The 26,004-nt window shown below is 31.5% G+C and overlaps 1 protein-coding gene across 2 annotated transcripts; it reads left to right on the forward strand.

Annotated features, from left to right (window-relative positions):
• Positions 1 to 1,417: 1,417 nt before the first annotated feature.
• Positions 1,418 to 24,590, forward strand: LOC129985168 (limulus clotting factor C-like). 2 transcript variants are annotated; one of them, XM_056095094.1, is made up of 9 exons: positions 1,418 to 1,520; positions 3,113 to 3,221; positions 5,168 to 5,298; positions 7,747 to 7,974; positions 11,442 to 11,684; positions 14,836 to 15,042; positions 17,918 to 18,168; positions 21,912 to 22,079; positions 24,076 to 24,590. In XM_056095094.1, exons 1-9 carry the CDS (start codon positions 1,508 to 1,510, stop codon positions 24,430 to 24,432), a joined length of 1,707 nt encoding a protein of 568 aa, XP_055951069.1. In that variant the 5' UTR covers positions 1,418 to 1,507; the 3' UTR covers positions 24,433 to 24,590. The 2 variants fall into 2 exon arrangements, with proteins under 2 accessions (XP_055951069.1, XP_055951070.1); XM_056095095.1 differs by having other exon boundaries at positions 1,509 to 1,520; positions 5,172 to 5,298.
• The last annotated feature ends 1,414 nt before the right edge of the window (positions 24,591 to 26,004 follow it).

Here is a 26,004-nt window from a genome sequence, read left to right on the forward strand (position 1 = left end):
TCTGTCTTGAAGAGCATATGCACCAAATTTTTTCAAGTCTCAAGAAATTTTCAAGTCTCTATTTAGCATAAAAAAGTATTATGAGCATCATAGTAGCAAAATTCATCTTTAAAAAAGGTGTCCCAAAATTACCGCAAGATTTTAGGGCACCCTTTTGCCACCATTCGTGCAGTAAAGTGTTGGCTACCCTATTAAAAACCATTTGCCAGCTGATGGTTTATGGTTAATAAAAATGGAGCATTACATGATAGAATAAAGTGTTTCATTGTTGAACAATATTTCAAAAATAATGAAAGTCTGGCGGCCACAGTTTGAAACTTTGCCCTCTAGATCGTGTGATTTAACACCATTGGATTTTTTATAGGGTAATTTGAAGTCAAAGGCCTATGCCAATAAGCCCACAAGTGAGCATGCATTGAAGGAAGAAATCAACGAAATTCAGCCACATTTATGCAAAATGGTCATGGAAAATCTCTACAAAATGCGTATGTGCCAGGAAAGCTATGGATGCCTGAATGAAAATAATGAAAGTCTGGCTTCCACAGTTTAAAAATTTAAGAACTAGTACTCTAGATGGTGTGATTTAACACCATTTGATTCCTTTTTATTAGCCAGGAAAGCTGTGGATGTCTTAATGAAAATAAAAGAAGTCTGGCGGCCATAGTTTGAAAATTTGAGAATTTGCCTTCTAGATGGTGTGATTTAACACCACTGGATTTCTTTTTATGGCGTTATTTGATGTCAAAAGTCTATGCCAACAAGCCCACAAGTAAGCATGCATTGAAAGAGGAAATACAACGCTGCATCAACGAAATTCAATTACATTTATGCAAAATGGTCATAGAAAATTTCGATAAAATAGTGCGTATGTACCAGAAAGGCTGTGGATGCCATTTACCCTATGTGCTCTTCTAAAAATATCCCTATCCGGCGTACTTTACAGTTCAATAAAATATTACAATTTAAAGAAAAAAAACTGTGTTTTTTTTTTAATTCAAATTTTGCCTTAACACTTTGTTCTATCGTGTAACACTCTATTTTTGGTAACGCTAATCTATCAGCTATCAAATGTTTTTTTTAAAATAGGGTTACCAATACTTTACTGCACGAATAGTGGCAAATTCAGATCTTGGGTTAATTTTGGGACACCCTTTATATCCGAATGTCCTTATAACTAATCCTATACTTTGTAACTAAAATTAAAAAAAAAAAAATTGACATGCGGTCAATTACTGATTGAAACTTGGCAAAATCAAAACATCGAGTAGAATTCGTATGGAGAGAAAATATTTTTAAAAGCAGCTCTTTAGGATATCCTCCACCGGTTATGACGCTAGAAAACATTTTCAACTTTTCAAAAGGAAGGAATTTAATGCTTTTTCCTTCCTATTTGATATCAACACTTGGCGAAAGTTACGAAATAATAAAATTTCTATCAAAAAATTATCTCAACTATTTTAATTAAAATAAAACTGGAAGAACATTCTACTCCTGATCAAACGAAATTATGTCAAACAGAGGTATGAATTTTTGATAATAATATTTTGAAAAATGTTATGTAATTCCAAAATTTATTTCATGGAAACATAAATTTTATGTGAGTTCGTGATGAGATTTTTTCAACATTTAAAATATTTGCCTTTAATGTTAAGGGTGATAAAATTATTTTGAGAAGAAGAAATACGCGGAATATTAAGATATTATACAAAATTGATTTCTGTTTAGGATGTCAGAAAAGTTATGTTATAACCGAAATATTAAATGTAATATAAACTGATCAAAATATGAGATTTTTATCTGTTGAAATCAAACTTGTATGCAAAGAAAAGTGTGAATACAAATTGTCATCCAGTCAGTATTTTTTAAACAGGAATTGTTATACATCTCTTGTTTAGTTTAGATCATTGCTGCAGAAAATTTTTTTATGTGAATCCTATGTTTCTATGTATAGATAGTCTTACTAAGTTATAATTCTTTAAAATAAATATTTTAATATCGTGAAAACCAGTGACAATAATAGTGACCAGTGCCAATTCGGATTTCGATATTACTACGATCCTACAATTTAAAAACGCTCTAAAATTCCAAATTCGAAATTTATAGAATTAAAGATGCAATCTGAAGGGAAAATAAATTTTTTAGATAAAAAATTAAACTCGGTGTAATGCGTTTCATATTGCAATATATTCAGTCTTCCTATTTTTTGGTATACCATGCGAGCCAAAATATTTCGGAAATGACTAATTTAAAAAATATAATACATGAAATAATTTCAAAATTTTTAATTTAAGTGTTTGTAAAAATATGCAAACATCTACCAATACTCAGTAACTGATTTCGCATAATCGTTTAAAGCTAAATAAAAATTTAAAATTAAAAAAATAATTAAAAAGTATTCTTAATAAAAACATAAACATTTTAAATAAAAACTCCTCCCCTCTTCTGAAACTAAATTTGATCGGATTAGGAAGAGTTGATTATTACTACTTCAAACGATTTTAGAATAGTTCATTCTCAACATTTAGGAAGATCCATCAATAAAAGACTGAGGAAATATCAAAAGCTTTAATTAATTTCAAAAGCTTTGAAATTAATTTTCTTTCACCATCAGTTTTTATTGCAGAAAAATGCAATACTTTTTCTTTGCTAATACTTTACAAGAGTTTTCTTTGTTAATACTTTATTAGAAAAATGCATTGATTTTACTAGAGAATCAAAAATATTTGACAGTCAATTATTATTGTCTAGTGGCTTATTTATAAATTTAAAGTTCACAATTTTTACAGCATTACTTTATTGATGCAAATACAAATATAATCATTTACGCCATTTAGATTATTCTTTGATTGCAAATATATAGTTATAGCTATTGGGTCATGCTTAGAGTTGAAATTCAGTATCAATTCCTCTAAGTAGCATTGATGAAAAACAGAAAAGCAAATAATTTTCTAAAACAATATATGATTGAAAATTTATTTGAGGGAAAAAATAGAAATTCAGTGCATACGTTTTTGTTTTGTGGATTCAGTATGCACTTCTAATTTGCAGTCAAAAGAGTTTTTTTTTATCAAAATGATAAATGCAATTAATTTGTAATTTTGTCTTTTTACAGGTTTCTACTTTGGGCTTATTTTGATGCTGCCTCTAGTTTCAGGGAATGTCGCATCATGTCTACATTCTATTTCTTGCCCATGTGGCACTAAAGAAGACCAAGTCTACATGTAAGTATTAAAGGAAACCAACACAAACTTCTGTGTACAATTTCGTACAAAAAATTATAAAAATTTATTTTAAATTTTGCAAGCTTTTATACGGAATACGAAAGACTTAGCAACACAATCAGAGAAATGTCATACGATTAACTTTATCTATTTCTTTTTTAGTTCCAGATTCATTATCCATTCAACGTTAAATTTTGAAACATATGACCCAGAATATTGAATAAAGATTTTAAATAAATAGGCATCGGAAAAGGCGTTACTATTTTAACGTTATTAAAATTAATTTTTCCAGATGAAAAAAAGAATTTTATTACTTGTAAAAAGAAGCAGTTTGTAAGCATCATCAAACGTTATATAATTATGAAATCTGCAATGAAAGTAGGATTTCGAAATATAAAATATTCCTATAACCAATCGATTGTGTGGAGAGTAAATACTTTAAAAATGGCTAACTTTTCACTTTTATGTAACCAATTACTTTCTGAAATAAAAAGTAAATATTCCCTTACTTCTCACCTTAATCCCATTGGATGGCACCTGAGAAATGAGGATGAGAAGCATCCAGTACGGTGGTTGGTTCCCGTCATACGGGAGGTACAGAAATGGTGAGGATTGGCTATTTCCTATCGATGACGGGTCGTACTTCCCAGGGGAATGGCTGTGCCCTCGCCTGTGATGGATCTTAGGACAACCACAGATCCCGTTAGTGTAGAAAATCGTGGTGGGCTGATCATTGAGTTTAATCCGTGTGTCTTCAGGCGGTTCGGAGTTCGTGATTACTTCTCAATTTATACTTCTTATCGATGAGGGGAGGTGCTCCACAGGAAGGGTTGTACCATTGATGGCCCTTAAGACTCAAATTAGTTCTCGGCCAATGCTGTAGCAGTTTTCCAGCCATTCAAGTTTAATTCAAATGCCTTTTATTACGCAGGGCGGAGTAGGCAGTGTGGTTTTCTTCTCATTTTAAGTGTTTTCTCTCTTTTTTTTTATACGCAGTAAATTTTATAACATGGAAAATGATCATAATTGAATACAATTACAATACAATTGAACAATACGAATTAAAACTTTTTCCTTTGATGGTATATTTTATTACTCCTTATTTGATTACCATGACTGGGTAAAAGTTGTTTTCAGTTTTCTTTCATATAAAGTTGAGAGTTCATGGAATATCTGAAACGCTCGATAAATGGAATTCTTTGTAGTCTAGGAAAGAAATAACGTTAAAACAAAAAAGCGTGATTGTTGTATAAGTAAATAAAATTTCTATATAAGGTACTTTCCTCTTCGATTTCATAAAATGAGGGAACATTACTGATTTCTTAAATAAGATATTAAATATTGTAAAATACTGATATCCTGCTTGTTTGACTTCACCAATTAATATATTATCGAAAATGATAATTAGTTCAATGAATACAGCATGATGTCTTATATAAGTTATGATTCCTAGACTTTTCTCTGAAAACAGGCCTAGAATTATAAGAACTATGAATTTACCATTTGCTCATGTTTTATTTATATAATCTGGGTGTAGCTCATAGTTATGTGCCCATTTGCAAAATAGCAAACTATCCCGCACCCTCTACTAATAGATCAAAATCATTATACAATTATTATATCATACAATTTTCTTATATTTTATCATACAATTTTTGCTGGCCAGCAATAGCTTTTTTATCTGCAAACAAAATAATAATAATGTCTTCGATTAGGAAAAAGGGAAGTATTATAAATTGTTAGTTACAGCTCTTGAGTAAATAGCAAGCATTAGGATTATGATTTGCATTTTCGCAATTCTAGATAATCAGAAAAGGGGATTCCACACAAAATTAAGAGACTTTGCGCAATTCAAAACATTTTTTTTATTGTATCGAAATCTCGAGTTGCCTAAAAACTGCCTATCATGCTATCTTCTCGAGAATTTATTTTTATCTTTATTTCAGACAGTGCGTTAATGAAACATCTGACGAAATGCACACGTGCGAAATTTGGGCGAACTGCGAGACATGTGAATCTAACACAAGTTACTGCTTAACGTGCCCTCCAGATCGGTTTAGGCCTACTTGTGAGGAAGGTAAGAATCTTTTATTATTATAATGCTAAATCAAAATCAAATTCATTCATAATAAAATAAAATGCTACATTTTAGATTAAACACGGAGTGACCATTTCATTTTAGCACAAAAACCTTACGAAGGACTGAAGGCTCATTTTTATTTAAAAAATGGCTTTAATATGCTCTAAGATAATACTGGTATAAAAATTAAAGAGATTTTTAACATAAACAAGAAGAGTACAAATTGCTCTTCTAAGTTGTCTGAAAGCAGTCATTTAGAGCATAATATATTTATAGTGCATCTTTAATGATTCATGACAAATGATAATCTTGCACATACAAGCGGTACATTGTGGAGTAAAGTGAGGCGTCCTTCGTCATCTGACTGGAAAATGATTCTATCCCAAAATAGTTTTTGCGTTGCTTCAAAATGGAACAGAGATCACCCAAAATAAATAAGAATTGGTTTCTTCCATATAAAAATTTTAAATACCTAACAGAATCTTTATAGATTGTGTTTTAAAATTCTATGAACCATAGTAACTTTAATGCGAGAATAATATCCATTCGCCAAAACACTTTGGTTGATTTCATGCCAAATCTCTTTATCTTGGCAACTTTTATTGCAAACCTAAAAGCCATATTTATTCTATATAAGATGTCGGTCTTATGATTACTCTTTAGGCACTTGATACATTTTTATCGCGCTTGGCTAGAAATCGGACACTAACCATAAGCTTTACCGGAAGTTCATTTAAGGTTTCCAATTTGTTAATAAAATAGTTTATTTTTTAGAAATTAAGAGCTTAGTTTCAATTGCTCATATGCATTATAAGCATATTGTCATCCAGAACAATTCATTTTGCCATCCAGTAAGCCAAATGTTTATCTGGCTTTCAGGATATCAAGATTATGCTAGTTTTTGTTAGAATTTTGTACTCTTGGTCAAGACCATTTATGCAAGATATAGCATAAATATATATATGGCATATTATAGTTTTAGCAAAAATATATCTCACATATATCATAGAAAAACCCGTAATATTTTGTTATGTACAAAATAAATTAATCTCTATACATTATAATTTGAAAACTAAAAAATATTAGTTAATAATAGAAAAATTTGTTTATCATTGTCATTCTAAATGAAATAATATTTTATAGATATTTTTATTTGTTTTAATTGTTTATCTTTAAATTGGTACTGGCATTGTTTAAATATGTTTTTTTAAAAAACTTATTAGCGTTTATGGAGAAAATTAGGCATTTTTAAAAATGTTTGCACAACCCCTTTTTACAGGGGGTCACATTCACACACCTCACAGATAGAACACAGACAAAGAACAACCATGCGTGAACCAGGATTCGAACCCGGGACGCTTAGATCAAGGTGAAGATACGCTATCCCTATGCAAGGACGCCGGAATAATTGGAAAATCATTCTTCAATAAGGACTTTCCAATTCAGAAAATTGAAAAATCCTTATTTCTAATCAATTATCGTTACAAAAAAAAAATCTTGATTTTGTTTGATGAGGGTAAAAATCCATAGTTCTAAAATTGTAATGTGGTTCCTAACTTTTCCTTCAGAACGTTCTCCATGATGCCTTCTATATAATCTGAGAAGATTTAACTGGAATAAAGTACACATCATCAAGAGAAACAAGTTCCCGTGGATAAAAATAATAATAAAAAAACAGAAAGAAATTTAGTAAATGTTATATCTTAGGTAATGCTTTTAACCGATATAGAGGATGGTTATAATTAAAGTTTCACTTTGAAATGGTTATAAAAGAAAAAAAACTTGGCCAAATGTTATCAAACGGTAATAATTTAAAGTAGGTCATGAGAGTTTCTTTTCTGCCAAAAAAAAAGTTCAAAAACTCACCACCATGGATGAAATGGCGCTGTATGCAATAATGTTAAGCAAAATAGGACATGAAGACATCGTTTCAAAATGTGTTTAATCGTTTCTGAAATGTGTTACAATGCATGTTTAATGTGGCATCCACAATCTTCTGAAAGCAAGTGAAATCGCATTATTGCATTCTGCATAGTAAATCTTAGCATATCAGGAGGAATGTTACGCACGCACAATTCAGTGCATCGCATCTTCCAGGTCCGCCAAATTTTTTAGATAATTACCATAAACGTGCTTTTGAGATAATACATATTGAACATGCTTTGTAACGTTTCAAAAATGTTTAAATACATTTTAAACCGGTGTCTTTATGTCCTATTTTGCTTAACATTATTGCATACAGTGCCATTTCACACCTTGTGGTGAATTTTTGAACTTCCTGTTTTTGGCAGAAAAGAAATTCCCATGACCTCCTTTAAACTATTACCAAGTTTCCTAACGTTTGTTCCAATACTTTTCCTTTTATGACCATTTCAAAGTGGAACTTTAATTATAACCACCTTATATAATGCAATAAAGTCAAATAAACAAATATTCATTTTACAGCAACTACGGTCCCTTTTTGCTATCATCCCGGGGCAGTTGAGAACGCTATAATTGAAGATGATAATAGCTTGAGAACTTTAGGGCAAGGTCAAGTGTATTTTCCTGGTGAGGAATTGACATACCTATGCATAGATGGTTATGAAATTGAAGGGGTCAGCAATCTTGTCTGCACGTTGGAAGGGGAATGGTCAAATGACCCTCCTATATGTAGAGTACGTACAGCTGCAGGCAAGTAGAAGCACTCTCATTTTATTATAAGGTTTCCCAATTGGATTGCCTATTAGTTTTATGTTTTTCTTGTGGTTCCATCAAAACATGCTTATATTAAATTTTTAAAAAATCAAATCTTTTCAATGTATTCTTGAATGAGAATTACATAACTTAATTGACTCATGTTAATTTTAGATCAAAACTTTTATGGCGGACATAATTATATCCTACAGAGAATTGGTTCAATTAAATAAAAATTTCACTATGACTTATTTTAAATTCACTAATATATAGCTACGAAAAATCTGTCTGGTGTGAGGTTCAATTATATAATGGAGTACGAGGTTCTATTGCATAAGAAAAGGCTGTTTTATACTGCCTTTAAACACAGTGTTATATCTTGATACAGAGAATCAAATAAGAGAGCAAACTAGCAAAACAATTCCTTTATTTACAGCCTCATATTTGTACGAAAACAACTTTTTGTCATCTAGGTTGTTATTATTTACAAATATCAAATAACAGTCCAATCAAGAAGTAGTTCCTCAATCAAATCGGAAAATAAGTCATCAGAACAAACCGCTAACGGGCTATCAGACTAAACGGCTACCCAGAACCGCTCCAGAAATCCAGCGATCTTTATCGGGTGGATCCTAACACAGAAACCCTAATCACACGGAGCTTCTCAAAAAATCAGGAACACATTGTCCGGACACCGACGTCTCTCCGAATTCCAATTTGACGCCTTTCTCTCCTATGGAGAAAAAAATAGCGCATTTTATTTTCATCAGAGATATGTCTCTGGTTTATCATTGGTGTGCTTGAATTTTCTATCACTCAATAGCGATTCAGATACGCTTCGCGAATAGTTTGAATTTAATCGAGATAGTTTCTATTAAGAATCCATCTTTGTGGTCGACCCCTCTTGAGCACTTGCTAATTAGAATCAATTCGAAGCTAACTTCGGCTGAAGTGCACCTGGGTTTGGTATTTAATGACAACGGTTGCTGGTGATTGATCGTTTCTTGATGACTTGCGGAGTCTCTTCATAAGGGAAAAAAGTTTAGCATCTGGATGTTTTGACGTTATTCTCCTTTTAATACATGATGGATCTATTTGAAGCGACCACGTCTGTGTTCCATACAAGGATAGCAACAAATGTCGAAATACAATGACTTTTCTAGTGAAACAGGTCCACATCTGGCGGTCCGTATGCACTGAACTACGTGTGAGCAAACGGGTGACGTTCCATCTGTTAGGAATGCCAATTACCATGTGAGTGAAAAGGGGAAATGTTACAACAGTCTCACAATCCTTTGAGGGAGAGGTAAATAAAACTGTTATTAGACGAGAAAGTTTGGGGGAGACCGCTCCCGTTAATTTATTCATTGTTGAGATGTAATGCAAACCATTCCCATGTTTCATCTAATATTTGATTGCGTAATTAGCTTGCATACTTGAAAGCTAAAGAAGAAAGACTATGTTATTATTCAAACAGTTTACATGAGGAATAAGAAGTGAAGTATAGTATGAGTGAAGTGCAGTACCTCTAAGGATAACGCGCAATTAGAAATGTATTATATAAATAGTTCTATTTTTAATTGCATACTTATAAATATAAAGACAAAGGAATAAGACTTGAAAAATGCATAATATTCGACTCCATTAGGAAGTAACATTAAGATTATTTCTATTCACTAGGATTTGACTCGATTTTGCTCATGATAAATGGAAAATGTAAAAGACTGATAAAGTAGCGCGTTCTTAATACCATTACAATTTAATGCTAAAAATACTTCGTTCAGACAATCCTGATTATCATTTGATGTATAAGTGATTTGATTGAAATTACATGTAACTGAAATTACTGGTTAGCCAGTAAGTTGCCCAATCTATATTATATCTGATTAAAAAGCAGATCAATATTTTATCTAATGAAATAATATAGAAAACTGTAGAATAACAATACTTACGAACATACATATTTGTATAATAATTATATTAAAAAACTTTTAAGGTCTTCAACATATTGAATATTCATTTAAGTGACTTATAAAATTTATCACTTTGGAAAAAATAAGATTTATTTTTATGTAATAGAAATTTAAGTAACTTGAATATATTACTCAGAATTAACAGTTTCTTTTATTACAAATGCATGGCAATGCTTTGTTTTCCACATGAAAAAATTTCGTCTTCCTTAATATTTATGACTCATTTTATCTTTGTTTCTTCTTGGATTTGAAAGTGAAAAAATATTGATTGCTTTAACTATTGAAATTACATTTCCATTCTGTAGAATACATTCTTCTATCAGTGAAAGAATAGTTCAGAGCAGATATTTTCATTAAATTCTAATTGTTATTTATAGACAAAAAATAAATATTTTGATCTTAATATTAGACCACATAGTAGTTAAGTAATATACAGATTGAACCATTCATCTGTGGGTATTTTAAATCATACTAAAAAATTATTTTATTAGGTTTACAACTTTTATTCAAAAGTTTTTTTCTTCAAAATCTGAAGTTTTATTCCTAAAAAGTAGGCACATATTTATGATTCTTATCATCATTCATCTAGCAATGAACGTAATCCATTTCTAGGTACTACGTTTTTACATGTTTCTGGCAGTTGCCAAACATGGAAGTTACCTATTCTGGCTCGAAAAAACACGATGCATCTTTTAAAGCGATTCAAGAATCGATCTATTTTTTGACTTCTTCAAAAGAGCAGAAACGCCAGGCCGTGGGCCATCAATTGAAACAAATTGTAATCGGAAGGTACAACATCCGGAGATTACGGTGGGTTAAAACCGTCCATTTTAGCTTTTCCATGTATGTCTTGATTAATCTTGAGACATGCGGCAAAGCATTGTCATACAAATTTGGTATTGTTTCGCCTGGTGCTGTCGCCGTTTCTTCTTCAATGCTCCGTAATAGAGCATGAATTGCATTCTATACAGATCCCTTGTAATGATTTTTCTTAGTTATATCTACTCATAATATATCACACCGAGTTAAGATACATCCTCGGAAACTTGAACTTTCGGTGTAAAGAGTTGAAATCACTCCCGACATGCTCTTACACTGAGAGCATGCGCATCGCAAATGCTTGAGAGCATTCAATGCGTCTTAGCCGTAGTTTTCTTCAAATAGAAACAGAAAATCAAAATTTCCAGCAGGTGATGAGAATTTGGCTTGAAAATGGATATCATCGATCGAGGATAAATTTATATTGCTAACACAAATTTCCCAATGTGGTGTTCTCGTTATGTTGACAGATGCCGAAACGTATTGTATGACATTTTTGATTTGCCTATTTTGACTAGCGCTTATCATTGAAGCCGTTCTATCCAAAAACGGCCGGAACAAAGTTGCACACCTAATACTAAAAATTAAAATTTACTTTTATTGTTTATTTGTACCTAGTTTTTTTATATCGTTTTTAAAATAAACTATCTTTTCATTTTCACAAAATTTCAGAGAAGAGGCCAATTCTGAAACGCACAGTATGCCCGAATCCTATCGTAGATCCTAATGGTGCCATAGACTACCATCCTCCAAATTATCCGATCAAAAATGATCAAGGATTCGAAGCCGGAAGTCAAGTGAGTTTCACTTGTAACATTGGTTACGAACTGAATGGCTCTGATTCCATAATTTGCCTTAGGAATGGAAAATGGACAAATGACGCACCCACGTGTAAAAGAATGTCAGAAAGTTCTTGTAAGTTCAATCATTGAAGATCTTTAGCAAATTACAATTCATGTGTGAAAATGCTGTGTCATATTCTAACAATCAGTGTAAATTAAAGATGCATGATTTAAATGTAAGACAAACTGATGAAAATTTACAACTAAACATGAACTAAAAACCGAAAATGATAGAAAATGCACTCATTGTAATTTATGGAGATGTCTTTTTCTGTGATTTATGAAAAGAGAATACTGCATAGAATGAAGTATACGACAAAGATTTGGTGGAATACAAATTTACAACAGCACAACAAAAGAGATTTAGTTATTTGAATAAAACTAAGTATAGAAAATAATCTTTTCGGATACTTAAAATAGGGGTTTAAAAGAAATGCGCTTCATTACTATGTAAGGTTTCAACGATATTAATTGGGCAATTGCGTTTTGTGCAATGTTTTGTATTCTATTTAATCTGTTGTAAATTTCATCAAATGTATCCTTTTCCTTCTATTAATATATTCGTAACTAGCTCTCTGTACTTGTCATTCTTCGTATCACCGATTCTATAATTATGATAAACTATCCACCCTTGAAGACTAGCTGGTTTACAAGGAGGAATGGTTTGGTGTAACTATGTTTAATGGTAGGCCGGATAGCCTGGTTGGTAGAGCGTCGGATTCGCGTCCCTTAGGTTGCGAGTTCGAACCCCGCCGGCCGAAGATTCCCCGCGTGCTTGGTGGCTGACGCGCGTTAAATCTGTCGTGATCACAAAGTCCTCCATGTCGAGAGTAATACAACTGGGGGTACTGTATCAGGGGTGATCGTTCTCTGATTCAGGTCTAAATTACGATCTGTGAGTGAATGATATGTGTGAATGAAGTCCGCCCCGTAAAAAGGGTTGTGACGTGTGTGTAGCTAAGTCGTTCTCTTGGCCCTAGATGGCGCTACTATAGAAACAAGAGGCACTCCCCCCAGGCCTAAATCCGCTGTCTTCGAACAGTGAGCTTGCCTATTGCCATAAGAAAAAACAACAACATGTTTAATGGTTAATTTCGTGAGCAAAACATTTGAAAATTTAAATTTTGATAGGCATATTAAGTCATAAAATTTATAACCCTTACACTGTTTAGCTCATTGCGCTTTGCATTTTCTAGTATTCCACCTAATTTTATTTTAAATTGATAAAATAAAATACAATTTTATTTGAATTATTTTTTTTACTTGCAATGATATCAGGAAGAGTAAAAGTTCTTAAAAATGGACTTTTCTAATGTATTTTTAAAAGTTCAAAGCACATCAAAGAAATTACATTATAAAGCATACTGGGGCAAAATAAATTCGAATTAATATTTATAATTTTCTCATTTAGTCACAGCATTCCCTGTTTATTATTTGATTCAGAAAGTAGATGAGAAAACTAAGTAATTTCTTCGATCGATATAACTATTAAAATAATTATAAAAGACCTTCAACCTATCTAATTCTTCGGAAATACCTGAATAATGGTTATTGGGATATCAAGGAGACGGAAACTAAGGTTGCGTTTTAATGACCTTTGACCACTATGATACAGCCCCCCCCCCTTTTTCATGACTTAAATATATATATATATATATATATATATATATATATATATATATATATATATATATATATATATATATATATATATATATATATATATATATATATATTTAATGTGTATAAGACAGTGATACTTAATGTATATAAGACATGTTATAAGAATATCAATTATCATATCAGAAGCTAATAATTCCTATATCTGTAGAGCTTTATGATGAAATTTATCTAATGAAAAATGTTGCCTTTTATATAAATATATTGTAACGAAACTTGTTGTAACTTGGCGCGGACTGAATGGCTTAGAAGTAGAATGCTATGAACTGAAAGCGACAGCTCGCAAATTGCCTAAAAATTGTTTTGCTATTGATTTACTTTCTGTTATTTCTCGTTTTTTCTAGAATGTTCTTATAATTTCTGTATCTTTCTAAATCTGAAAGATTCGAATCATTTCGTCTTGTGGCTAAAAATAGATGTAAAGTTTAGTTCCTTAAATAAAGTCTCGAGCTGAAAGTAACTAGTGTTATCTTTAGTTAACACACGGTTTATCTACGCTAACTTTATCTACTTGACAATATAAATTCATTGCAATTTATATTGGGGCTTGAATAGTATCCAGTTTTATTAAACGTCAATGAAGAATCATTTAATTAATATGAAAATCAGTTAATTAAAATGGTCTAATGTAGGAAATAGATAAAAATGTGTATGATTGCTTGGATAAAGCTTTTTGTAATGAAATGCATTCAAATTAACTTATAAAAAATAACGTTTGCGCTTTCAATGATCAAATTAAAATATACAATGCAAATTTTTAATGATAGGAAACTATCAAATTGAGTAAGAGTTTTCTATTATTAAGATCTGTAATAACAATAGTTATTATTTGATTAAAAAAAAGAGCCGTTTTAAATACAATTTTCAATGCTTGATCCCTATGAAAGTGATCATTCAGATGATCATATATGGGCCAACTGATACATAGGGGACCAAAAGTGCATCATTCGTCTAGTGAATCACTAGATACGTATTGGGTTGGATTATCTTGGGAAAATAAGAAGCAAACTGAATGGTAACAGCGTCTAGTAAAGAGATCCCTCGAAAGTAAAAAAAAAAAAAAAAAATAGTTTCTGAAGAAAATAATTTTTATTTTCTTTAAGCAGTATTCGATATGGAACTGATTATCGGAAAATTGTATAAAAATAAGGAGTGGTTCGATGTGAATAAATGGATGACTAGTCAAGAAAACTTTTCTTGATTTTTCTTGCGTAGAATCGTTTTATTATTATTATTATTATTGCAAACAATAGCACAAGGTATATAATCACAAACAGTGTAGAAATCCTTCGTTAGTGTAATGTCCCATATATTCGACAACTGGAAGTATTCAACTTAAATTTCGCTTGAATATAAAACAATACATTTGGATATTACAGTCAATGGATGGTATAATATAAAATTTTCCGAGATAAATTTATTCAAATTTCAATTTTATTTTTATCTGATCAGTATTAGCTATTAAAAAATTATATAAGATCGATTTTAAAACTTTAATTTCCCATTCATTTAGTAGTTCAAACTTTAATTTCTTATTCATTTAGTAGAAATAATGTGTCCAGATCCAAGCAAAATTCAAAATGGCGGAGTAATTGTATACTTCCGTTCTTTTCGTTCATCGAATCGGGGTTTGACGGTTGTCACAAGGCTCAGATACGATTGCATGGATGGTTACCGCTTGGAAGGAGAAAAGTATTTATTCTGCATGGAAGACGGAAGTTGGTCTGGAAATGCACCAAGGTGTATTGAAGGTAATTCTTACAAAATGTATCACTGTCTCTGATGCTGCATAATTTTTACATTTTTTTTTGTTCAAATGGAAACATCTAGTCAATTATCTACTGTGTCAAAACTGTAATGGAAGATTTAAGAGGACGTTATTTGATGCTAAACAGTTTAATTTGATGCTGTTCAGTATACGACAGGTAAATTCTCTTAGATAAGCAAATATGAGGAAACACAATATTTTAATACAGGGTGGTGGTCATAAAATAAACTTCCCTGTTTGGTAGCATCTACGGCTGAAACGAATGAACGATTTGAAACCACATTTCATATGCACACTATGAAAAGCATGGGAAGATGAATTCCTCAATACTAAAAGTTACCGATAGGTGAAATATTGACACTGCTGTCATGTACGAACGTGGAAAATTGCATATCGAGATGTATTATGTAAAATTCTTAGTGCGTGCGTGACAGCAGCTCCATGCATTCCTAGTAAAAAGGGAAGAGCAAACGACCTGTTAACAGTTTGTTCTTGATTATTGATGTGTTCTTGACTGTTGTTTGTTATTGATTGTTGATGTGTTTTTAATGTGGACTCCATCTTACCTGAGTGTGCTTTACTGGTAAAACTGTTCTACATTAGACAGTGTAATCCCCGTGACTACTCGTAAGCAAACATGCATGTCTTACGTACAGAACATTAGACGGGCTTTTATGAACATCGAAACGACAATTTACACGTAGCAATGGAGAACGTCATGCAATATGTTATACACAGGGAAAGTCAGCATATTGAAAATGTTGTATGGCTTCCAAGGCACCCTAATATTGATGATAAAAGATTATTTCTGAAGTTTCATTAAAACATTCATAACTGTACTTCTACAGCGCTAGTATTTCTCCTATCGACAACTTTTGGTACTATATTTTTTTTTTTTTTTTTGCGGAATTCATCTTCCCATGCCTTTCACAGTCTGTATATGAAATGTGGTTTTAATTTGTTCATTCGTTTTATCCGCAGATGCCGCCAAACAGGCAATTGTCTTATGACCACCCTGTATATAACAGTTGAGGAACAAGGAATAGATGGTTGCAAAGGAGGAATTCAAACTAATAAATCCGCCTTTGTTAGAGGCGATTCCACAAATTTTCTAACGCATAGATTAATGTTTCTCTTATTAAAACTGGAAACTGAATGAGAGAATCATTAATAGAATGGTAAATGTGAAATTATTTTTAATGGAAATGTTTGATAATTCACATTTATATAACATAAACGAAATGTCAAATGCTAGTTAGAGAAAGACTTTTTTTTTCAAATTTCAAATCTTTTTATTGGTTTGATTTAATTTTAATGGAATTTTTTTAAAGTATTATTAATTTTCATTAAATTTGTTTCAATTCTTTAATTATTATTTATAATGTTTAATTATCAATTAAAATTACTACCATCTTATCTAATTTCTTTATCTTTCAGATATTTAATAAAGATAATATTAACAATATTTAATACCAGAATAATTAGATATTTTCACAAGCAGTTTGTATCACTCAAAAGAAAATACTATAAATAAACATAATGCTAAATTAATAATCGTACATTGGGTTAATATATATGTGTTTTCAAATGTTAATAATCATATTATGCTTTCTTTATATAAAAGATTAATAAATTTCATGGCAAATGCATATTTTAGCATCAGAAAGTTTAATTTATTGAATTGGTATTGAATTAGTATGGGTAGAATTGCTTAGAATATCTTTCTGAATTTAAATAGCCGCTTTTCATATAAAAACTTTTTAATGAATGTTAAAAGACCACGGTGGCTTGGTGTTAAGGTCTCGACTTTGACACGGGGGATTCGAGATACGATTCCATGGAAGAAAAGTCGTGTAAGGAACCTGGTACACTTTAAATCCGTCGAGATCAAACGCCATCCTGGTAGTGTGGTGTGGAAGCTTGGAGAGGGGCTGCCAGCTCAGCTGTTATCTTGGTCATCTGACTGCGGCTTAAAATTACTAGGTCCGTATGAAAACAGTTCTAGCGTTGCTTTAAATGGTACGTTAATATAACGAAATTAATGAAAGTTAAAACCCATTGTTAGAAACTATTCAATTTTACAAGAAAAATGTCTATGACTACCGTGAACTGCTTCAGACAATGTATTTAAGATTATTAATTTTAAATGAAGGAAATTTTGTAGATACAATTATAATATCTAGTAATATCTCCATTTTTCAAACAAATAATTTAGCTTTAATTAATTTTTTATAAAGTTATTGGTTAATTCATTCATTCAGACTGATCTTTGAAATACGCACTTCTCTTCTAAAATTTTTATTTTATTTTGAAGAAAACATTAAAATACTTTTCAATAAACTTTGATTAGTAATTGATATTTCGTTGGAATGTTGCTTTTAAGAATATAAGTTTAGAACATACCCCGCATCAATTCTGCTAATATCTATCAGTAACACATCCACGTTGTGTGCTTAATAGTACAATTTTGTAAGTTTTTAGTCGCTTCTCAGGTAACACTCTCCTGTTGCACAATATTGTACAGTGTTAGGTGATATTACATTAGATTATTCAATATTGAACAATTTTATGCAATATTGGGCAATTGTTTAATACAATATAATATTGTACAATATATATGTGCTAGTAGGATTATAAGAGTTATAAAATTTTATATATAGTTTTATTTGTTCTCCGCCATTCTTGTTTCAGGTAAACGATTCAATGACTCCCAGGTAATAAGGAGTTAATATAGGTTTAAATGCAAAAGTACATAAGCATCCATAGTTGATATAAGTGAAAAAGCTTAAAGCATTGATATGTTTATACTAGTTCATGAATAACCTGGATGTGATATATGGCTACTATGTCTCTTACAGATTGTGGACGTTCTACCCTGCAAGCGGGAGGCAAAGTCACTTATGGTACAAATAAGCCAGCCGGCGAATTTCCTTGGACAGTTTTCCTTTTTATGAACGATACCAAGCAGACATGTACAGGAGTTTTACTAGACCACGAAACTGTTCTAACTGCTGCACACTGCTTGGTGTACGATCAAGATTGTACGATATATTTTGGCAAATACATGAGAAGTACTGAAAGTGACGACAGATATGTTGAAATTAGAACGGTGAGAATATTCGTGAAATTTACGGTATATACGAGAGAGATTCAAAAACTAAAGGGGCATTTGAGAAAAAGACCATTTATTCTGATGATATAATGTTAAAACATACTTATTTTTCTGCATAGCCACATTGTACTTCAACGCACTTTTCAGAAAGAAAAGAAAGTTCTTCGGTTGTATTTGTAACCAGTTTTTCACCTCATCAATGATTTCTTCATTGGTTGCAAATCTTCTTCCCTTTAGCGCTTCCTCCAATGGTCCAAAATCGCTTGGAACCAAGTCTGGTCTGTATGGCGGATATTCCAATACTTTGTATTCCGATTACTTTATTGTTTCGTATCTGTTAGGCAGATTGTGGCCTAGCATTATCTTGCTGAATACTCTGAACCATGACTGATATGTAAAGTATTGACTATTGCGTCAACTTTGATTCGTCTGTGTTCCATCACCATCCCTCAAATTGTCCTCAGTGCTTGACGTTGATGATCTGTCCGATCTGTCGTCGTCACATAAAGAAGTTTTTCCCTGTTTGAAACGCTCTATCCATTCGTAGATTTTGCTTCGGAATAAAATGGCTGTCACCATATTGTGCTTGCATTCAACAAATAATTTCCGCTGGTTTAACACCTTCCGCAAACGAAAGGCGAATCACTGCCCTTATTTCTCCCTTGTTGCAGATCGACAATGGAGCTGCATTCCAACGACTAACATGGGAATAAGAGTGGTTGCATAGAAGTGTTCAACGTTGGATACTAGCAGTGTCACCAAACCCTAAAAAGAGAAATTGTAAAAGTCCCTTCACTTTTTGATTTTCTCTCGTATATTCGTCATTTGATTTTTATAAAGATTTTAATTCGATTTTTACGTAAAGTAAACTGCTTATTTTCTTTCAGTATTTTAATTTGTCACTTATCTTTTATCCATCTGATTTTACCATTCAAAAAAAGATTTTAAATATTCATACACGATTCGTGTTCTTTTTAAGGATATTTTCAATCGTCTACTAGACTAATGTGAAATAATTGTAATGGAGTTTATCTTAATGACATAGATGCTGGTCTGTTTTTCTCAGTCAATTATCAATAAAAGTGGTCAAATCCGATGTGTTTTTGTTTCAGTTTCTGAAATAATCTTCTGTAGATGGTAAGTTGTATGCTTTAGTATGCCTCATTGCTTGTAAAATCTATTCTGAATCTTACCTAAATTCACCAAAAGCAAATGAAGCCCAGAATAAACAGTATAAAGATGCAGTACACTCCCGAGTATCCGGCCTAATGTGACGGAAGGGCAAACCAGATAATAAAAACGCCGGATACACCAGAGTTCTATGGAATCATTTCTTTGCTCACCAATACCAGAAGACAAAGTTTTTATATCACAACTCACTGTTATAATATGAATTTTTCTCACTTCTTATCCAGCACTAAGCCCTCTATTTATCTCAAACCACGTAGAATGTGCAAGCGGCCCAGTGAGTCATAAAAGCAGTTGCAGGTAAAGTGTCGAGTTAAAATAGAAGGCTCTGTAAGGGTACTTTATATATTGCCCTTTTCGTTTCAAAAATTTATTAGAGAAAAAGTAAGTTAAAGGATATAAACTGTTCACATTTTCACATAAAATGCAAAACATTAACGTAAATCGTAGGGTTAATTCTTAAGAAAATTGACTCAAACTGATTTTATTTTTTCACTGATTAAATCAAGTATGAAAAAGTAATCTTAAGATAAGAGTCAAATCACACAGTTTTTAGTTTGTTGTGTGGCAATGTTGCCAATGCAATGCCTTGCCTTGTTCATTTAATTACTATAAAATAAAACCAAGTTGAATTGTACGGAAACCGGATAGTCTTGAACCGGATAATCGGGAGTGTATTGTACCTAAAAAAACCCAATTACGATTGAAAATGTAAATATTCAATCGAACCGATTTTTGTTAAATAAACCGACGTAAAATGCTTCATGCGAACTTAATAGCAGACTCTGATGCAAAACTTAGAGGAGAAAAAATGACAGGATATTACAGCCATGAAGGTGAGAGGTGATGTTTGATGGCATGCGCAGTTAAAGTCGTCACGTGATTATAGTTACACTGATTGACTGAATACATCATAAATATGTTAGTTGGCAATATCATGATTGAAAATATCATCATAAATATTTTTTTATTCAAATCGATAAAAATTTAGCCGTTTATAAAATCAAAAATAAAAGTTCAAATATATATCTATATAAGATACAGACGGAAAGAAAAACAGCTATCGTGAACTTTCTTAATAAAAATTACCAGTTTTCGTTGTAGATTTCAATTTTTGAGGTTTTTTGAAGTAAATTTTTGATATGTGAAATGGATCAATAAATCAATGAACAAGTAAATTGTGAGATTTACGGATTTGATAAGTGCTGTAAGATATGATGTAACTATTCTAATTTCAAATTTCTCAGATAAATCCTTTGTAATTTAAATGATGATGAAAGATTCTAATCTATGTCTTTTCTCAAGATTTATCAAACTAAATATATAGAAAAATGATTTAAACTCTCCTTGTATATATATAAACTTATTAATAACCTTAAACCGGCTTCTCCGACCCATCTGAAGGCACACGGAAAAATTTGAATGATCGGACAGCCGCAACAACAACACTGGCTGGTACTGTGTTTGAGTCCAAAGGGCCATCACCGGTCATGGTACAATACTTCCATTTTTGTCTAGTCACCTATGGGAGGAGCCTCCCCCCCCCTTTTTTGCACCCACCAGGGTTGAGAAAACCAACTACCATACCGGAAACTTCTCTTCCTCAATTACGAGATGCCCCCCCCCACAGTGGGAGAAAGCTGTTAATAAACTATAATCTAATATTTCTCGTTGTATTGATATATTTATATATATATATATATATATATATATATATATTTGCTTTTATTTCTGCAGAATGCATAAACATTATAAACGCAAAATATTTAATCAAGTATCTGAAATAGAATACGCTACATTAATGAGTTCGAAAATCTAACTATCGGCCACCGCCATTCAGTCCTAAAAATATGCGGAGTTTAAATAATAGAAATATTTATTGATATTGTTTAATATATGTACAAAAATATAGAAACAAAGGTAGAGGTTATAAAAATATTGAATAGATAAAAATAAAGAAATGAATGATAGAAACAATCGAAAAGGAGACTGAAAAATTCTCTTTCTGAATCATATTCCATAAGTTTTGTGTGACTTGGATGAAAACTGAACTTTATATGTAACAAAATTTACATAAAAATTTGGAATTTAAAAATAATCGACATTGTATCAATTCAAAAATGTGTATTGCTTTTGAGTAAATTCATGCAAGTAATACACGCAGCTAATAAAACCAGTATTGACAATTTCTAAACGTTATCTACTTTTCCCAGTATTGCAGGTTGAGTCTAAATCCTTTAGTTCTCCATCAATGTCAGGTTGTTCCTCTAATTTCTTTCGTAATAGTTCACACCTCTTCAAAGTAAAATGTGTATTCTTCTACAAATTTTATGGGATCGAAATTCAAAAGCAGTTTGTCCAGTTTTACTCTAGAAATTCAGAAAAAATGCCCTTATGCTTTTGATAATCTAATCTACTTGCTTTTATGCAAGAATTAAACTTTAAACCCTCATTTTTTCAATGTTGCATTTCTTACTATATATACTAATGCTTTTTGCTTCTTATTCCTTAATTTAAAAACAATTTATATTCCCTCACTATGTTTTTTTCAGAGTTCTGCAATACTCAAACATCCAGAATTCAACATTAATACCTTTGAGAACGATATTGCCATTGTTAAATTTTATCCAAATGTATCATATTCACGGAGAATTGAACCTATCTGCATGCCATCACCCAACTCGCCTGCTGTAAACGTTACTCCAGGACTAAAAGGCTACGTAAGTCTTCATCTCGTTTCATTATCTTAATTAATGTAGATATTGTAATTTAGATAGTTAATGAGCCTATTGAAATAGAAAAAGATTGGAAAAGGATATAAAACATGTAATGAACTAGACTTTAGATTATTTTATATGCAATAGAAATAAATTGAATTTTAAAATACTGGATTATTATTAGTGGAAACATAGAGGAGCAATTTAAACCTGTCAGTACGAAATGTTGTGAAATTATTTGAAAATGTAGTTTTTTTTATTATTATTATGTTGAAGTGGTTATAAGAAAATACAACAAGCTTTTTTTATTTATTTTACATCAGTCAAATAGATTTAAAAATATTTAATAAAGTTTATAAAAAATTATTTTTCCCAGATGAGATTCCTTACCAAATCCATATCAGTACGAAAATATTGATTTTGACTTGAAAATGTGCATGGCCTTTATTTATTTTTTTCAAAGTCAATTTTTCACTGAATGTATTCTAAATGATTTTGTCCGACATATCTTCGCATAAAATACATAACGTTTTGCTGTACCAAGAATTGGATGTACAGAATTGTTGAGGAAAAACTCTTAAATCATTTCAAACCTGGAATTGTAACGGTTACATAACTCTACTACCATCTCATTTAATACAATAGATGGCGTTATTTTATTAACATCAATGTACATTTCCTATGATCTTTCTCGGGGGGTCATTATTAGATTGTATTCTATTTGAGTGGCTTGTATTTTCGTGTTCGTGTTTGTTTTGTCTTGTTAAATGTCTTCCTTCCTCAGTGGCACGATAGCCCCGGGTGAGCCTTGGCCTTCTCAAGAATTTTCTTACAGACCTATCTTTTTGGCCATGGTCTTCCAGCTAATAACTCTTAAAGTGGCGAAATCCCCTTCCAGGCAATCAACCCATCTGAGGTTGGGTCGGTCCCAATTTCTTGCTCCAGTGGGCTTGGCCAGGAATATTTTCTGCATTGTACTCTCTCTGTTCATTCTAATAATGTGGCCAGTCCATTTAATCCTTTGGATTTTTATGTATTTCACGAAGTCGGTTTCCTTGTAGGCACGGTAAAGTTCTAATTATTTGAGCGTCTGTGCCAAACGCCATCAACTTGTATTCTTCCAAAAATAACCTTTAGTATCTGCCGCTCAAAGATACCAACGGCATTTTCATCTTTTTGTGTCCTTGTCCAGGTTTCTGAAGAGTATGTGAGTATAGATCTGATTAGATATTTATAAATTAATAACTTTGTTTTTCTTTTAATTAAACTTGATTTTAAATATTTCTTTAATCCGTGAAAGCATCTATTAGCAACTTTCATTCTCCTCTGTACTTCAGGTGTGATATTGTCATTCATGTTAATCTCAGATCCCAGATATATAAAGCTGTCAACTTTCCCAAATTTATAAGTACTTATTTGTTGGTGAGTAGCAGAGTCTGTTACTCTTGTGCATTGCATGTATTTAGTTTTTTTCTGGTTAATAGTAAGGTGCATTTTACCTGCCTCTTTTACCAGGGCCAGAAATGCCTGTTTCAGATGTGGTATTGATTATAAATATGGAACTTAGAAATTAATTAAATAACTGTTCTTGAAACTCGTCTATAATTTTCATATACCTCATAATGAAGTTATAAAGATACTATTATATCCCTCTTAACTCTACGTTATTATATTTGTTTATCATCTGATAGAATAAGGCTAATGTAAACTGGAGGAATGTATGCAATCTTTTTTATCAATTTAGTTTTTCTATCCACCGTAGAATGATTAGGAAATTCTTCTTAAAACTTATTATTTGAAGGAAAGAAGGATTAAAGGAAAATCAAATGATCCCCCTTGTCTTATAAACGATACATTCGATTTCATTGCAATAACTAGCTCTAAATTTATCTTTACAGAAAACTGAGGTTAATATAGACTAAATCATTACATTTAAGTGACAGCAGAATGCTATATGTTTGTATGCCTTTACCTCTAACTTTCAATTTTGTTTCCCAAGGTAAGCGGATGGGGATTGACTGAGAATAGATTGCCATCGTCCAGCTTGATGTCGGCTAATCTATATGTTCAAACACCTGAAACTTGCATGGCGGCATATCAAAAAAGGTATACAGCAATTGAATTCTCGAAAGGAATGTTCTGTGCTGGTTTGCCAGACGGAAATATCAATACGTGCATGGTTGGGAGTGGGTCGCCTCTAGTCTTCTACAACAACGAGACGAATCGCTTGGTCTTAGGAGGGTTGGCCAGTCATGGAATGAGTGGAAGATGTGATCTACCAGGAAGCTACCCAATTTTTACCAGAGTTTCTCACTACTTGCAATGGATTTATCATAATTTGAATACTAAAATGTAATAAGAATCTTTTCGTTAAAATGCACTTTTTGTTTTTAAATTCAATAAACACTGTGAATTAATAGATTCATAACCAGATATATTTTTCTACAAAGAGCAATATTATAGTATAAAAATGTATAAATAATTGTCCGATGATGATACTTACAAAAATATTAATTTGGAAGCAAATTTTATTCGTGAGATTTAAATAGATAATTTTAAGTTTTTTTTTATTATTATTATTATATCTAAAATGGAATATGAGATGCTAATTATAGCCTTTAAACAGTAAATTTTTAATTACTTGGTATAATTTTAATGAATTTTAGTGATGTTTAATAAGTTTATAACAAAAACAATCACTGAATGAGGACCGTAAATAATGGAAAATTAATTCTATACATTTGGTGTAAAACTAAAACCTATATATTCAAGTGCGTATTAAAGAAATATTTATGAAAATTAAATATGAAAGAAAACCATTAGAGACAGGCAATAATTTATCATCTTTTTTTATTTAGAAGTTATAAAGAAATTCCATCAACTTTGTTCTGTATTTCTATAGCTTGACGTATTTCATGTAATAAATTATTTATACTGGCAATTTTATTGTAGAATTTCAATGCAAATTCACACGTGTATTTTTACTTCAGATTAGTAAATATGTGTTTTATATATTTATTTATTTATACTGTCAATGTATTTTATAATTGAAAAATGATTCACATATATTAGACGAAATTTAAGATTTCTTATTTTAATTATGTATATATTTGTAGACTGCATTAAATGTATTTTAACATATATTTTGAATTATAAAAATACGATGATTAAATTATCATTTTTTTTCAGAGTTATGTGACTCAAATCTTTTTATCAGACACATTTGATCACTTATAATGTAGTTAGAGGGTCATCGTTTTTCGAGATGGATATACTCTTCCAAAAGAATTGAATTGTGGGGCATTGCTATAAATCAGTAGAATAAACAGTCTTTGAACCGTTAATTTATTTATTTATATCATGTTAAATCCATCTAATATTAATATTTTATTCATAATGATTACTGCATTACACTGGTGTGATAAACTTAATCAACAGAGGGTTTTTTTTGCCATAACTCCACGAGAAATCATCTGAGAGACATGAAATTCAGAAATGGGAGACAGAATTTTGTACTTAAAGGATGACGAAAGCATAGCTGCGCAAAAAGGAATACAGATCATATAGTATGGAATGAAACAAAAAAGGATTTAATGAACTCATAATACACATGATTGTCTGTACAAGAGGAACAAAAATAAAGCAGATGTTCTCTAGTAGCCCTCCCCTTACTAGAATTATTGCTGCTTCGCACCGTCTCTCCATACTCAGCACCAGATTCTCCAACAGTTCTTGAGGTAAGAGTGCCCATTCCTCAATCAGCATTTGTTTCAGTTGTTGGGTGTTCCCCGGAGGATGTAATCGTGCTGCAATGCGTCTCCCCAAAGCATCCCAAACATGTTCTATGGGATTTAAATCAGAAGAAAATGCTGGCCAATCCACTCGAATGATATCTTCACTTTCCAGTAGCTGCTGAACATCAGCAGTC

This window comes from Argiope bruennichi, chromosome 9 (genome assembly GCF_947563725.1).
Source record: "Argiope bruennichi chromosome 9, qqArgBrue1.1, whole genome shotgun sequence".
Taxonomy (NCBI): domain Eukaryota; kingdom Metazoa; phylum Arthropoda; class Arachnida; order Araneae; family Araneidae; genus Argiope; species Argiope bruennichi.

Excerpts from the sequence above, each read along its gene's own strand:
- LOC129985168 (XM_056095094.1), top strand. Across the intron at positions 3,222-5,167 it reads AAAGAAGACCAAGTCTACAT|ACAGTGCGTTAATGAAACAT; the intron begins GTAAGTATTAAA and ends TCTTTATTTCAG. Across the intron at positions 15,043-17,917 it reads TGCACCAAGGTGTATTGAAG|ATTGTGGACGTTCTACCCTG; the intron begins GTAATTCTTACA and ends TGTCTCTTACAG.